The 13,679-nt window shown below is 40.0% G+C and overlaps 1 protein-coding gene across 1 annotated transcript in view; it reads left to right on the top strand.

Annotated features, from left to right (window-relative positions):
• Nucleotides 1-13,679, top strand: part of arhgef10 (Rho guanine nucleotide exchange factor (GEF) 10) — a 49,741-nt gene that overhangs the window by 17,732 nt on the left and 18,330 nt on the right. The window contains exons 10-22 of the mRNA XM_053335259.1: nt 301-412; nt 546-658; nt 763-840; nt 921-1,100; nt 3,204-3,320; nt 3,750-3,842; nt 4,416-4,586; nt 5,240-5,385; nt 6,104-6,288; nt 9,994-10,109; nt 11,233-11,360; nt 12,664-12,764; nt 13,033-13,154. Of these exons, the coding sequence (XP_053191234.1) occupies nt 301-412; nt 546-658; nt 763-840; nt 921-1,100; nt 3,204-3,320; nt 3,750-3,842; nt 4,416-4,586; nt 5,240-5,385; nt 6,104-6,288; nt 9,994-10,109; nt 11,233-11,360; nt 12,664-12,764; nt 13,033-13,154 (1,662 nt within the window). The remainder of the gene's footprint in view (nt 1-300; nt 413-545; nt 659-762; nt 841-920; nt 1,101-3,203; nt 3,321-3,749; nt 3,843-4,415; nt 4,587-5,239; nt 5,386-6,103; nt 6,289-9,993; nt 10,110-11,232; nt 11,361-12,663; nt 12,765-13,032; nt 13,155-13,679) is intronic.

The following is a 13,679-nucleotide window of genomic DNA, read 5'->3' as shown; positions in this document are numbered from 1 at the left end:
GACACCTGTTAAAAAAGTAACAACAGAATTGGAATTATAGTGGAAGCACATTTAGCTGATGTCCCAGTTACTATCTCATTCTCTGCTCAGCTCTGCTCTTACATGATCTGCCATTTATCTTCATCCCTACTCTAACACCGCTCTCGTCCTGCGTAGCTCAGTTCTGTAGCATTTTAGTCTTAGGCTTAGACTAAGTGCACTAAACTTCACCTTGGAGCGAAATTCTTAAGTGGAAAGAAAAGATAGCGCTTTATGTTACTTTTGTAAATATGGATTATAGTGTATTTTGTCTCTTCAAAGATGCAAAAGCTGGTGAAAGCAGCTAAAGAAGGGACCAAAGATGGCCTTGAGAAAACCAAAGCTGCAGTGAAGAAGGGACGCTCCTTCATTAAAACCAAGTCATTCTATAATGGTATGTACCTCTTTATAAGGTCCCTGTAGCTATACACATTCCCTTCTGAATATATACAGCATTTTTTCTGTGTATTTCTTTGAATGCAGTGCTTTTTAATTACTTCACTTGTCCTTACATTGTTATGATTTAGAGAGGAAGTCGGCCTGCTTTGAGGATGAGGAGTCTCAAGTCTTCATTGAGGTGGACTGTTTCAACGTTGAGCCAGTCTTGGGTCCAGTCCCAGAGGGCCTTTCACAGCAACAAGTAATGAATATACTATTCAGCTTTTATTTTTATTCTGTGATAAACAAACCAGAAAAATCAACAGTTGGTCTTCAGTCAGTTGCATTAACATTTTTCCTCTGCAGCTGGTGAGAAGATGTATATTGGGGTCTATACTGGAGAGTGAGAAGAACTATCTCGATGCACTGAAGAGGATATTAGAGGTATGCCAGTACGGCCGCAGTAATTACTGAATCCATTTTGAAGCATTTGTTATTGCAGTTAACATTGTCTGCTTTATCAGCAATATGAGAAGCCCCTATCCCAGATTGAGCCGAGGCTACTGAGTGACAGGAAACTGAAGATGACCTTCTACCGAGTGCGTGAGATCCTGCAGTGCCACTTCCTGTTCCAGATCGCACTGGCGAGCCGTGTGGCGGAGTGGGACAGCCTGGAGATGATCGGCGATGTCTTTGTGGCGTCGGTAATTTGAAAACCTTTTTCAAGAACTGTACAAATATGTTAAAGATAAGTTGTCTACGTTAGCTGTGGTACCTCAGACTAAAGTATTCTTGAATCTAGCTGTTTTTTTAATGTTTGTCGTTTATGACATTTATGATGATTGTATGCAGCACAGCCAGACTCCTCTTTCCTACCTTCTTACTTAATGTCAAAGACACATGCTCTGCTCTCTCTATAGTATGAACCCCACCCTCCCCTGTGTCTCTGGTTGCCTTGCAACTCATACACATGGATCTTCAGAACGAAAGATTAACTCTCCCCCATAGTCCTGCTTACTACTAAATGCTTCCTTGTTTTTGCTAGAATATCAAAGTGGTCACCTTTGGCATGACATCAGAGAAGCAACGAGACCCATGTTAGACCCATAGAAAGTCTGCTCACTGCCCTCCCTGACCTCACCCTTCGCATCCCATTATAAAACAACAGGATTTAAAAACTAACAGTTTCTTTGGGGATCAGGAAATTCCCTTTGCAGTAAAATGTTTCCATAATAATCTGCTGTGTTGCTCAAACTTTTATGTTTTCTACATGTGCATGACGTTTGTTACTACAAGTGGTTATTGTGTTTATTAGTGCTGGGTGATTATGGCAAAAATCAAAATCACGATTATATGAACTTTTTACCTCGATTACGATTAATGAACAATTATCTCCACCCTTGATGAACAATTATGTATTTGTAGTTTCTTTACTTTTGTATTTCACACATGAGTATCTTTAGGGAGTGAAAATAAAGATGTTTTAAGGATGCGACACTGTGGTTAATGTCTAGTTTAGTTGATTAGAACTAGGGTTGCAAAATTCCGGGAATTTTCAAACTTGGAAACTTTCCATGGGAATTAACGGGAATTAACGGGAATTAATGGGAATTAACGGGAATTAACGGGAATAAACCGGGAATTTACTAAACTGAAGGTATGTTCTTATTAGGGAACTTAAATATAGTTGTGTAAAATAATATTTTAGCATAATCCTGACTAAAACAACCAGATATCATGCAGTACAGTTGAATATCTATGCTATCTGAGACCACGCCCCCTACATGCACTGTCCATTCCTACATCACATGCACAGATGATTTCTACAATTGTGGACCACACTTTTGAGCCCAGAGCACACAACTTGAAGCCAGACTTTTGAGCCTGTGGTTTTGATGACATCATATGGTAATATATTTATGGATATTTTTATGTGTAAGTGCTATATTTAGCCTTATGGTGGAAAAAATAAAACTGGTCAAAACCAAATAAACCACAATTTATACAGTAAATATTACTTTAACAGACAGGAGTGGAACTTTGATGTTACTAGTTATATCATTTGCGCCTAAGTAAATAACAATAACTAATAGTTTTAAAAACATCTTGTATATTTTGGATTTTATGAGTTGTATCTCCACCAGGACACATTGGACACATCCCCGTCAGGGATGTGTAGCTTCACAGACACATTGTTGCATTTTTTCAGAGTTGTGTGTGAAACCATTAAGAATAATAACATTTAGTTGTTTTTTTTAATATTAAATTATAAATAATTGTATAATTTAATGTAACTTCAACAGCTCAGGGACATCAAGCGACATTGTGCACCTTTTTTCATCGTCAACTTAAAATAATGTTCTGTTTTTTAATGAAGGGATGGACTTTTTCTATCCAATTAATCAATCAAATGATGATACCTTTCCACTAAATTACCCTCAGTTGCCATAAATTCCCATTAATTCCCATTTAATTCCCATTAATTCCCATAATTCCCTTAATTCCCATGGAAAGTTTCCAATTTGGAATATTTCCAAAATTCCCCAGCTTAACTTCCCATGGGAATTTACCGGAAACTTTCCGGAAATTTACCGGAAATTTTCCACCCCTTTGCAACCCTAATTAGAACTATGAAAAGATCATGTTTGGGTTAAAATGATCCTTAAAGATATGAAACTTTTACTGTCATGGCAACAGTGAACACCACGATTAATTAACATGAGCAAGATTAAGACAATTAGAGTTTCTAAATGTCAGTTTACATTATTTTTCGATTAATTGCCGAGCCTTCCTGTGTTTTTCAACAGTTCTCAAAGTCCATGGTGCTGGATGCCTACAGTGAGTATGTGAACAACTTTAGCACAGCAATGGCAGTGGTGAGGAAGACCTGCACATCTAAACCTGGCTTCCTGGAATTCCTGAAGGTTAGGAAGAGAATGTGAATAAATGTTAATCTGACTATGGAAATACAGTGCAGTGTGCAATGCAGTGTCATGAATATTGTTCTTCTCTTTGGATCTGTTTTGTTTTATTCACCACAGGGCAGATTTTTAAATTTTTTACTGGAAAAGTTTGACTGCAGTTTTTCACAGTTCCTTCGTATTTACACCTAGTTCTTAAGCAGACTGTTGATAACAAAAGCAGCATGAACACAAAATAGGTTACATAATTGCCTTACACACATGCATTAGCTAAGATACTCAAAAGTACATGAATTTGCCAGGTAAATAGAAGTCTATACCCTGCTGGCATGATTTATTGTCCTGCATGACTATTGTTTGTATCATTAACTCTTAAGACAGGTTCTTAAATGTGGATAATTGTTAAGTTAACATGTATTTTTACATCCCCAGCATCGACAGGAGACCAGCAGTGACAGAATGACTTTGTATGGCCTGATGATGAAGCCTATCCAGAGATTCCCACAGTTCATTCTGCTCCTCCAGGTAAAATCAAGTGTGATTTTCAGCTCTTTTATAAAAGTGTTGTATGCACATTCACCAGCAGAGGGAGTCCCAAACACATGAATCAAGATACTTTGTTTTTCAAAGTACCAGCCTCCAGGGGAGGCGAGTGAAGTGCACTAAGGGGAAATGGTTTCCTCTGATCTCTTTTTAATCCTGCTTTCATTTGCACTGGTATATTTACATTTACTGTCTCTCTTGAAGCAAAGCTCAGACATAATATGGCCCACTTTTTAAAGTATCATATAAAACATGTAGAACAGCAGTATAATAGAAAAGACTTAAACTCAGATATACTCCAGATAGCTTGACTGTTTAAGATAACAAGCAGTGTTATAGCATTCTGCTATAAAATTCTCATAAGTCAAACAAATAGATGACTAGGTGAAAGGATGCTATACAGTAGGGAAGGTGGAATAGGGGAAAGCATACATCTAAGTGTTAATCACAATTTATTATTGAAATGTAATGCCAACACTTTGGGGTTCAATCATCAGTGTGAGTAAAGAATGATTAACCAACTAAATGTATGACTTATGTGTACTTCCTCACTAGGACATGCTGAAAAACACACCTGTGGGTCACGCAGACCGTTTGCCCCTGCAGATGGCTCTGACCGAACTTGAGACGCTGGCTGAGAAACTCAATGAGAAGAAAAGGGAAGCCGACCAGCGCTGCGAGATCCGTCACATTGCAAAGGCCATGAACGAACGCTACCTCAACAAGGTCTGTTCACTGATGAGTGTCTGATCATTTTGACTTTCTTTAATTGACTTTTTTTTAAACATCTTTTTACATGCCGATTGAGAAAGTGGTAAGAGCGCGTCTTTTACTTAACTCAAAGCTCAGTCCGTGTGCAAATAATTGGCTCACGTGTAATTCTTTTAGCATATGCTGTGGCATTTCTCTCTGTCCCAGTGTGGGCGGCCATCAGGCACTCGAGCCTCACATTTTCTACCAAGTATTCTCTTGACTGAATACCATATTTTTAGCACGTGGCTTAGCACGACATTTGCAAACAACACCAGCTTTCCCCAAGGTATAATTATTTGTCTATCTACAGCCACCCACTCTGGCATCTGTGTAGAAACATGTTTACAGTATTCCCTACACAGGACAGAGTTTTGTTCCTCATAGGCTTTAATTGCTCAGAGTCACAGTTGATAGCTATACATTATGCACTGTATGCACAGGGGATAGTTTCACAGAAGAGACAGAGACTAACAAGACAGAGTTTGGGTTATTTAGACTGAAATATATCCGCTACATTTTCTTGCTAATAAAGCTTAGTGAAATGTGTTAAACAAAGAACTTTATCATAAATCCAAACTCCTATTTTCCCTTAATATCAATCTGAATTATCATCCTTACCCCCTCAGCTTCTGAGTAATGGCAGCCGCTACCTGATCCGCTCAGATGACATGGTGGAGACGGTCTACAATGAGCGTGGTGAAATCATCAAAACTAAGGAGCGACGACTCTTCCTGCTCAATGATGTTCTCATGTGTGCCACGCCCAATATCCGGTAAGAGTGACCTCAAACCACATTTGTTCCTAATCTCTCCCTTAATTTGCACCATGACCTGTCCTTGGGTACAACAGTGTGTATTCTCTTTGCCATTTTGTAATTTTAGAAACTAATTGTTGCTTGTATGTTTTTTGTAGTGGTCTTGTTTGTGTAATTGCTGTAGTGGCTGTCTATAGTAAAGTAGATATTGTGTATTTATTTTTCATTATTCCCCTCCCCACCATGAGCTATGATGACCTGAGTAAATAATAATGCAACTAGGGTTTCCCTCTAGTCTGTCTCAAAGTGAACTACACTGAAGAGGGATTAGAAGAGCTGTATTTAACTACTGTCCTTGGGGTCACTTTTGACCGCAATGGGTATCTGGATTTGGATGCATATGCACCCTCTGTACCTTGGAATTTAACTAAGAATGATGGAGAGCCCTGTTCCTAGAGTTTTCAACCTCTGTTCTGTAATTGTACTATTTGCTGTTCACCACAAACCACTGCAGAGAAACGTGCATTGGCTTGTGCAAAAGCTTTTTCGTCTTGATGAGTGGCATTCACCTCCTCTTTCAAACACTACATCCATAGGCCTCCTCCGCTGACAATATCAAGTTTTCTCTTTTCGAATTTTCACATTTGCATCTGCTCTTTTACCTTCTCCTCACACAATACATATATGTTGTTTAGTGGCATGACATATAACCTTCAACTCTTTCTGCTCTGTCCAGATTTCAGGATGGCAGCGGGAGCGGCAGTGGCAGTGCCCCACTCGACCAGAGGTTCCTTCTGAAGTGGAGTGTGCCGCTGAGCTTTGTGGAAGTGCTGGAGTTTGGATCCAGTGAGGACATGGCCGACCACACCCGCTACCAGACACCCCATTCTGGGGAGAAGGTGGTCATCAACGCTAAGCCAAGTATGGACCACAGTGTCACTTCCCTTTGTTTTGAATGTGTCTGTAATTCGACTCCTCGCTCTGTAAACTGACGGCAAAATGTCTGAGAAAAATATAACAGATCAACTAGCTGAGTGCCAAGGAAAAGTGATGATCAGGGAGGAGAACTAACAACTGCTGGTCAGTTAACTGCTTGTGCTTGATGACTGCTTAATGCTTAATACATGTGTAGTTATAGACACAGTTTTAATAAACTAAATAATTATGTATTACCTATATATTATACAGTAATAAGAATAAATAGGTAGTTGTCTCATTTGCAGACGTTTTTAAAATGGTATCAGTTCTGACCAGTACATCCAGCCACTGCCTATTTTTTCCTTCTGCAGTCCTCTGGTCTGCTGGCTGCCTCATCCAATGATTTCAGTTTTTCCACTGGGTTCTCCCTGTCACACACAGCTGCTCAGCCACTTTAAAAGGCCCAGATCAGACAAACAAGAGGCATAACAAGACTGTATGATTTTTTTAGTCACAGCACTGCAGTTTTTCTTCTAGGATTCAGATTTTTTGTGTGTATGTGTGTATGTGTTTGTGCCAGTCTAACAGTACTCGGCATTGCAGGGCTGGTTGAGTGCTTGAGTGCTTTAATACTGTATTATCCCTGATCTGTCAAAGGTTATATGTACTCAAGCTGAGGTCAAAAGCTCACTCTTTCAGTTGCCAATGGTAGTGGGCTGGAATTACTACCACTGAATTACACACTGCACTCTCTCGCCCTCTTTCTTTTCTCTTACACAAACTCCCACACTTCTCTATTCAACTGCATTACAATATTTCACTCTTTCTTTTATCTTCTTTTTACTATACTCTCCTCATTGTACCTTCACTTAAGCAACATGTTGTGAGCTCACCATTGCACCCAGCTCCAACAAGACCACCTGTCTGCCTCTGATACCTCACTGATCTACAATATATGAACTATCCAACCATTGCATTCGTGAATATGTAACAGATGGCAAAGACAGACCTGCATAACATCTGGTCTGGCTGTAGGGTGCTTCAACTGACTGGCAGGTTCACAGCCTCTTCTTAACCTGATGTGATGAGTGTGAGTGTATGTGCACTTTCCTTCAAGCCTGGAGGGAGGCCATATGGGTCTCACTGTGTTCATAAATAGCACTTAATTGATTTAGATGTTGTGGAAGATGATTTTGAGAAGATGTGATTTGGCCCCAGCTCTTCTTGTGTGCATGCAGTGTATTGTATTTAAACTCATTTTACAGAACTGATTCAGTGCACTGTTTTACTCACTGATAACTTACTGACTTACTCACATCAGTTCCCCCATTCTGATTTAGTTATTCCTCAACCAACTTCCCCTGTGTGTGTCTTTAGGAATGCGTATATGTGCATGGTCCAGGAACGTTTAACAAGTGGAAACAATTCTTCTTTCAGTCCTCTGTGTTTAGCCAAAAGCTGCTCAGTGACCAGCCTGCTAGAAGGCAATTAAAAGACTCTCCAGCCTATGATGTCACCTCTTTGCATGTCTCTCTGCTCACTTCATGTCTTCTCCAGACTGCGTTTGCGATCAGACCACCATGCAGACTTTTCATTTCAACTCATGTTTTCCTGGTGTTCTTACAGTTAATATGTAATTTGTTGACACGTTGTAATAGCTGGGATTACTGGCATGCTTCTGAAGATGCTCCCATGGCCTGTTTTGTTAGAAAATCCGTAGCGTTTGGCACTCTCACAAAGAGCCATTCAGGAGTTGGACCGGGGTTACATAGTGGCAGTCTAGTCTGTGGGAACGGTCAATTTAATGATTCTATTTTTCCTCAATTCATATGGTTTATACTGTAAAATATTGATAATAGATCATATAAAACAAAGATATTGTACAAATGGATTTATATGATAACATTCCAGCTTTTGTTTTCTGTACATTTTTCTTATACTGCTTATACTGAAAGGCAGTAATGTTGCCTGTTTGATTTATAGTCAACTTCTGTGATCAACAATACCAGTATTATTTAGTGACTCTTCAAACGACACTATACTGTGATGCTTGATGTAAATGAACTGTTATAGTTGCACTCGCTCCTAACATGACACAGCACAGGCCAAGCATGAGAGGCTTATTCAGCAGTTCTGCCCTGACCTGAATTCAACCCCCCATGTCTCAGCCTTTACTGTGGACAGATGAGCCATGATAATTGCATGCAGCTCCTTTACACAAGGCAGTAAGTTCTGATGAAGGCACACGTGGTGACAAAAATGTGTAACACACCCCAACAATGAGCTAATGTCTCATTTGATGTTATTAATGGTTAACATATTGATGTATTACGATGGCTATGGTTTTATCCTGTGTGAATGAAATAGAAGGTTAATGAAAATCAAAGCCGACACAAACTACTGTAGGCCTGCTGTGTCCTGCATATGTTTTTGTGTCTAGCGGTGTCCATTCATGTGTAAGGAAGACAAATAATTTCTCAGCCTGTGTGCAGCCTCTTGTGTACAAACTCCAAGGGAGACTTTTAGAGTCATTCTCCCAGAGACCACCTACAGCTTCAAAGTTTGGCGGTGCACAAACAGGGTAAGCCTCCCCCGAATGCCCCGTCAGCGAGACCTTCAGTGGAGAACTGGACTGGGTTGCCATGGAGTTTGAGCACCATGCAGCCTCAGTCGCTATTGTAGAAGAAGACGAAGAGGAGGTGAAAGAGGGAAAGGGAAAGAAAGCAGAATGGCAGAAGCAAACGAAGCACAAAGCATGTCTGTGCCAGAGGCTGATGCAGTTTAACTATTAGTTCCCTGGTATGCACTCTTAATGTAGTGAAGAGGATACAATCAGATGCAGCTAAGGGTCTATCAAATTCAAGCCCATCAGCACTGTACTCATTAATTTAGCCATTTGATCAAATGACCTCAATAATTTGTCGGTTGGAAATTTTGGCCAAATGACAGGCGCTCCCCCTGTGCTCTGTGCAAGCTATTCTTCATGATCATCGTCATGATTTATGTGTGTGTGTGTGTGTGTGTGTGTGTGAGAGAGAGAGAGAGAGAACTGGAGTTACAAGCCTTGTCAGACCTTTGATGAGCTCTGTGCTCGTGTTCTGTGCAGCGGTGCTTTGTTTATACACAAAGCAAGCCATTGTTTCCTTTCTGATACCGAACAACAGCACAGTAACTGCTTTCATCGCATCACATCCAGTAGGATCATTACACTTGATATGTTCAGCATAGGATAAGTGCAAAAATGATGATAGGGAAATGCCTATATACATATATATATGTACAGAAAAAAAATGTTGACATGCATAAACATAACACTTGTGTGGTCTCCGAAAGCTAACATGAAATAATAGGGCTCTTTCGAGGGAACAAGCACACGGGTGAAAACCACTGCCAAGTTTACAGAGCTGTCAGCACTCTCCATGGGAATCTGACTGAATGCCCTTTATTGATCTTTGATGTCCAATTTTAGCTATGTCTCTCATCAACTGGCTTCACGCTTTGCTGCTTTGTCCTGAATTTACAGGAAATTTGGAAACATCAGCTGTTTAGGTCTTAGCTTTCCTTGCGACCTGCCAATTTAGCGTGTGTTTATCTTTTATTCTACATGAGGACATCCCTTGTTATTGGTTAGGTTTTTTAGGTTAAAAACAGGGATATAACTCATGGCATCAGCAGTGAAACCTTTTTCCCTTGTGTGTTTCTGTGTAGACAAGCTGTACATGGGCCCGGGTCAGCTGTACCAAGATCTGCAGAACCTAATCCACGACCTTAGCTTGGTCAACCAGATCGCCAGCATGATCAGCAGCCTTAAAGGCAACTACCAGGTACTGTATGAATGTGCTCAACACAAGCACTGAGTTCAAGTTATACCAACTCAATTCAATACATGTATGTTATTCACTTTCCATTGAAGGGATTTTGCTTTAAAATAAATGTGAAACTAAAAATCAATCATAAAAGCATCAGCTGATTATGTGTAAAAGGAAACTGATAAGGAGTCATGGTAAAGTAGCAATATCACTGACATTTGCAAATGTATAAATCAAATTCTGTTTTGAATAATTACTTTTCTTAAATCAGTATCATATTAAATATTTGGTATTTTCTAATATCATAAAGGTAATACTCTTGAAAGCTAAACAGAAAGTTGGCATAGACAAATATTTCTACACACTTATATCCTCAGATTTCCATAAGGGCTGGGCTATCATGAGCTGTGGAATGTGCCAACGTGGGCAATTTGTACAAGGGAGACCTGGTGTCTCTTATGTCTTAATTTGCACCATTTAAACCTGTCATATCATGTGGCAACACACACACACAGGCTTGTCTGTGCTGTTGGGCTAGAGGTTTAGTTTGCAGAGCACAGCATGAGTGTGTGAGGCTGTGTTTGTGCTGTGCTAGTAGGTCTGTCAGAAGCAGAGTGGGAGGCAGACTAACAGAGAAGCCCTCAGAGAGACATGTGTCCCAGGGAAGGAGCGGAGGAAGGAGAGATGATTGAGAGAAGGGGAAAGGAAAGAAAGAGGCACTGCGGCCTGTCCACACAGCCAAGCATTTCTCTCATCGCTAAGTTTCATAACCTGAATGATACTGACAGTTCTAATTATAGATATATGCTGACGGTTTCTGAGGTTCTTCATACATTTTAGACCCATTTATCACAAGGTTTACTTTTGAACATCAATACATAATTCTCAAATTAGTGGTGAATTTAATATAGTTAGTATAAGCAAAAAGACTTTTGAGATAATTGGTTGTCCCATTCTCTTGTCAGTAATGATATTTTACTTTTATGTCTTAAAATGATTTATTGATGTTGAAATGCTCTCTGTATACTGTATATGTCCCCATTATTTTCTCTCCTCTTCTTTATTCTTTCATATTTCTGAACCTCTTTTTCTCTCTGTTTTTTTATGTCCATCCCTCCGACTTTCATTGTGTACATAGAATGTAAACCCCACAGTGGCCCAGGACTGGGTATCGGGTCTCCAGAGGCTGATTCTGAAGAAGGAGGAGGAGATCAGAGCAGCTGACCGGTGTAGGATTCAGCTTCAGCTGCCTGGCAAACAAGACAAGTCTGTATTTTACACCTATGTACAGTATACACACTTCTTTAGCTCCATTGGTCTTTCATACAGACAGCACACAACATTTTCACTGCCTCCGTCCTTCAGTCCCATCTTTTACCCACTATTCTCCCAGCCTGTCTGTATGCTTACAGCTTTAGGAGAGAGTATTAGAGCACATTTGGATAAACAAGATTCTCCACCAGTCGTAATCTGAAGCATAAATCACAAGGGAGGAAATGTGCATCACTGCAACCAGAGTATTGAGCGTTTCTACCAGTGCTGCAGCTGCTGAATACAAACGCTCATGTCACACATTTACACACATTTACACACACTATTATAGTTTGCACGTGGTGCCCCAAGTGTGCACCTTGTTTCTCCCTCTCTCCCTCTCTCCCTCTCTCCCTCTCTCCCTCTCTCGTACTTTCACACTTTATCCCTCATGGCTGCTACACTTAGCTGGTGAGATTATCCATGGGTATGTTTGGAAACACAGCTGTGCTTCTGTCATTCCTCCCCTGATCCCTCGTTCACAAAACACACAAAACACAATACTTCTCACTCTCGTCCAGTGACAAGAGTACACACACACGCACACACACACACACACACAATATGTCCACATGAGCTGCTGCTAAAATGATAATTGTCAGTGACTTTTACTACCTATCTGCCACAGTATGTCTACTCAGTCAGAACTGAATTGATTCCTGTGCCCATTTGGCTGAGATTCAGCCCAGACAGATTATTTTCCTTTGATTAGATATCTAAAAAGATGCTAATCAATAGATGGCTGTGTATGTAAGAATATTTAAACATGATCATCTTAGAGAAATGAAAGGATGGCATAGTATTGACACATCATTCAGTATATTCATCTTTCAGCACAATGAAATCTTGTTAAAAGCATGTCTGATGTTTGGTTCATACAGTCTTCCAACATTGTCACAATTTTCTGAGCTGTATGAAACAATTTTAGAAAAAACTTTAATCTTTGATTCCTACAGGATTTACTAAAAACTATTAGCTTAAGTCACTCTTCATAATTGTCTATTCTTATCTGTGGTGCACTGGTGTGAAATTGTAACCTTATTCAGGAAGTGAGTTTTTTTCTTTTGTTTATAATAAACAGAAATTGCCTGTGTTTCTTGATCCGCTGTGAACTACAAACACCCAGCAGCACAAAGTGTATTGTCTATTGTCATCAAAAGCATCCTGCAGTTAAGAACGAGGATTAAACAGTATCTAGGGTAGGAATGTTCTTTTAACTTAATTATCAGCAATGTTGTTCTGTTCTCTCTTTTGGCAGGTCGGGTAAACCCACTTACTTCAGTGCAGTGTTCAATACCCTCAACCCAGCCATCAAACAGTCATGGATCAGTAACTTGCAGATGGCCAAGCTGGCTCTAGGTACAGTTTACTGCTTGGCTGTAGCCTTCTGCTGTCTCAGCTGCACAGTTATTTTTCATTCTGATTGTGTGTGAAATGCATTTGTAAAGTACCATTGCTGTTTGTAATGACTCATTGTCGATACATCTGTCTGTGGAATCCATTGACCATGATTAACCAATTCACTATTTGAGTGACCTCTGGTGTCTCTGGTGCTAACAACAGCATACTGCATGTTGTACATTATTGACTAAAGTCTGTGTGTGTGTGTGTGTGTGCTTTATAACAGAGGAGGACAACCTGCAGGGCTGGTTCTTTGCAGAGGATGATGGGAACCAGATCAAAAAGCAGAAACACCCTCTCTTGCTTCGACAAATGCCTGTGGTCATGTCAAAACTGCAGGAGTTTAAGGTGAGACTTTTAACCTCTTCCTGAACTTACATAGTTGGGATTGGGACTCAGTGTCACAGTTTCATTGTAGATGAGTTGCTGCTGATGTGAAAGGTCAGAAGACTGGAGCAAGCATTCCCCACTGATAACAAGGAAACAAGCAAATTGCAGGCAGCAATATCTAATGTTTCTGTGTATATAGACTTTTTTTGTGCTAGAAATGTTGAGATTACACTATGTAAACATGTAACCTCCTTATCTGTCTATACATATTTACATTATCACCATAATCCTTTCCTAAACCTTTCTTGTCTCATCAACGTCAAGTTCACTAATAGCAAGAAACCGGCCAAATATTCCTTCTTTCATTTTTTGTCCATGCAGAGAGGAATGAATATATGAATGAATGAATGAATAAGATAAATGGTTGTTTGGTTTAGCTAGTTTGTGTGTGAGTGTGTTATCCTAAAGATCCAGTGTGTAGGATTTAGTGGCATCTAACTGAATAGCTCTCCCCTCACCCTCCCCTTTCAAGTATGTAGTACC

The sequence above is a fragment of the Scomber japonicus genome, chromosome 16 (genome assembly GCF_027409825.1).
Source record: "Scomber japonicus isolate fScoJap1 chromosome 16, fScoJap1.pri, whole genome shotgun sequence".
Taxonomy (NCBI): domain Eukaryota; kingdom Metazoa; phylum Chordata; class Actinopteri; order Scombriformes; family Scombridae; genus Scomber; species Scomber japonicus.
Note: the sequence above shows the minus strand (reverse complement) of the source record. Positions and strands in the feature narration are given on the sequence as shown.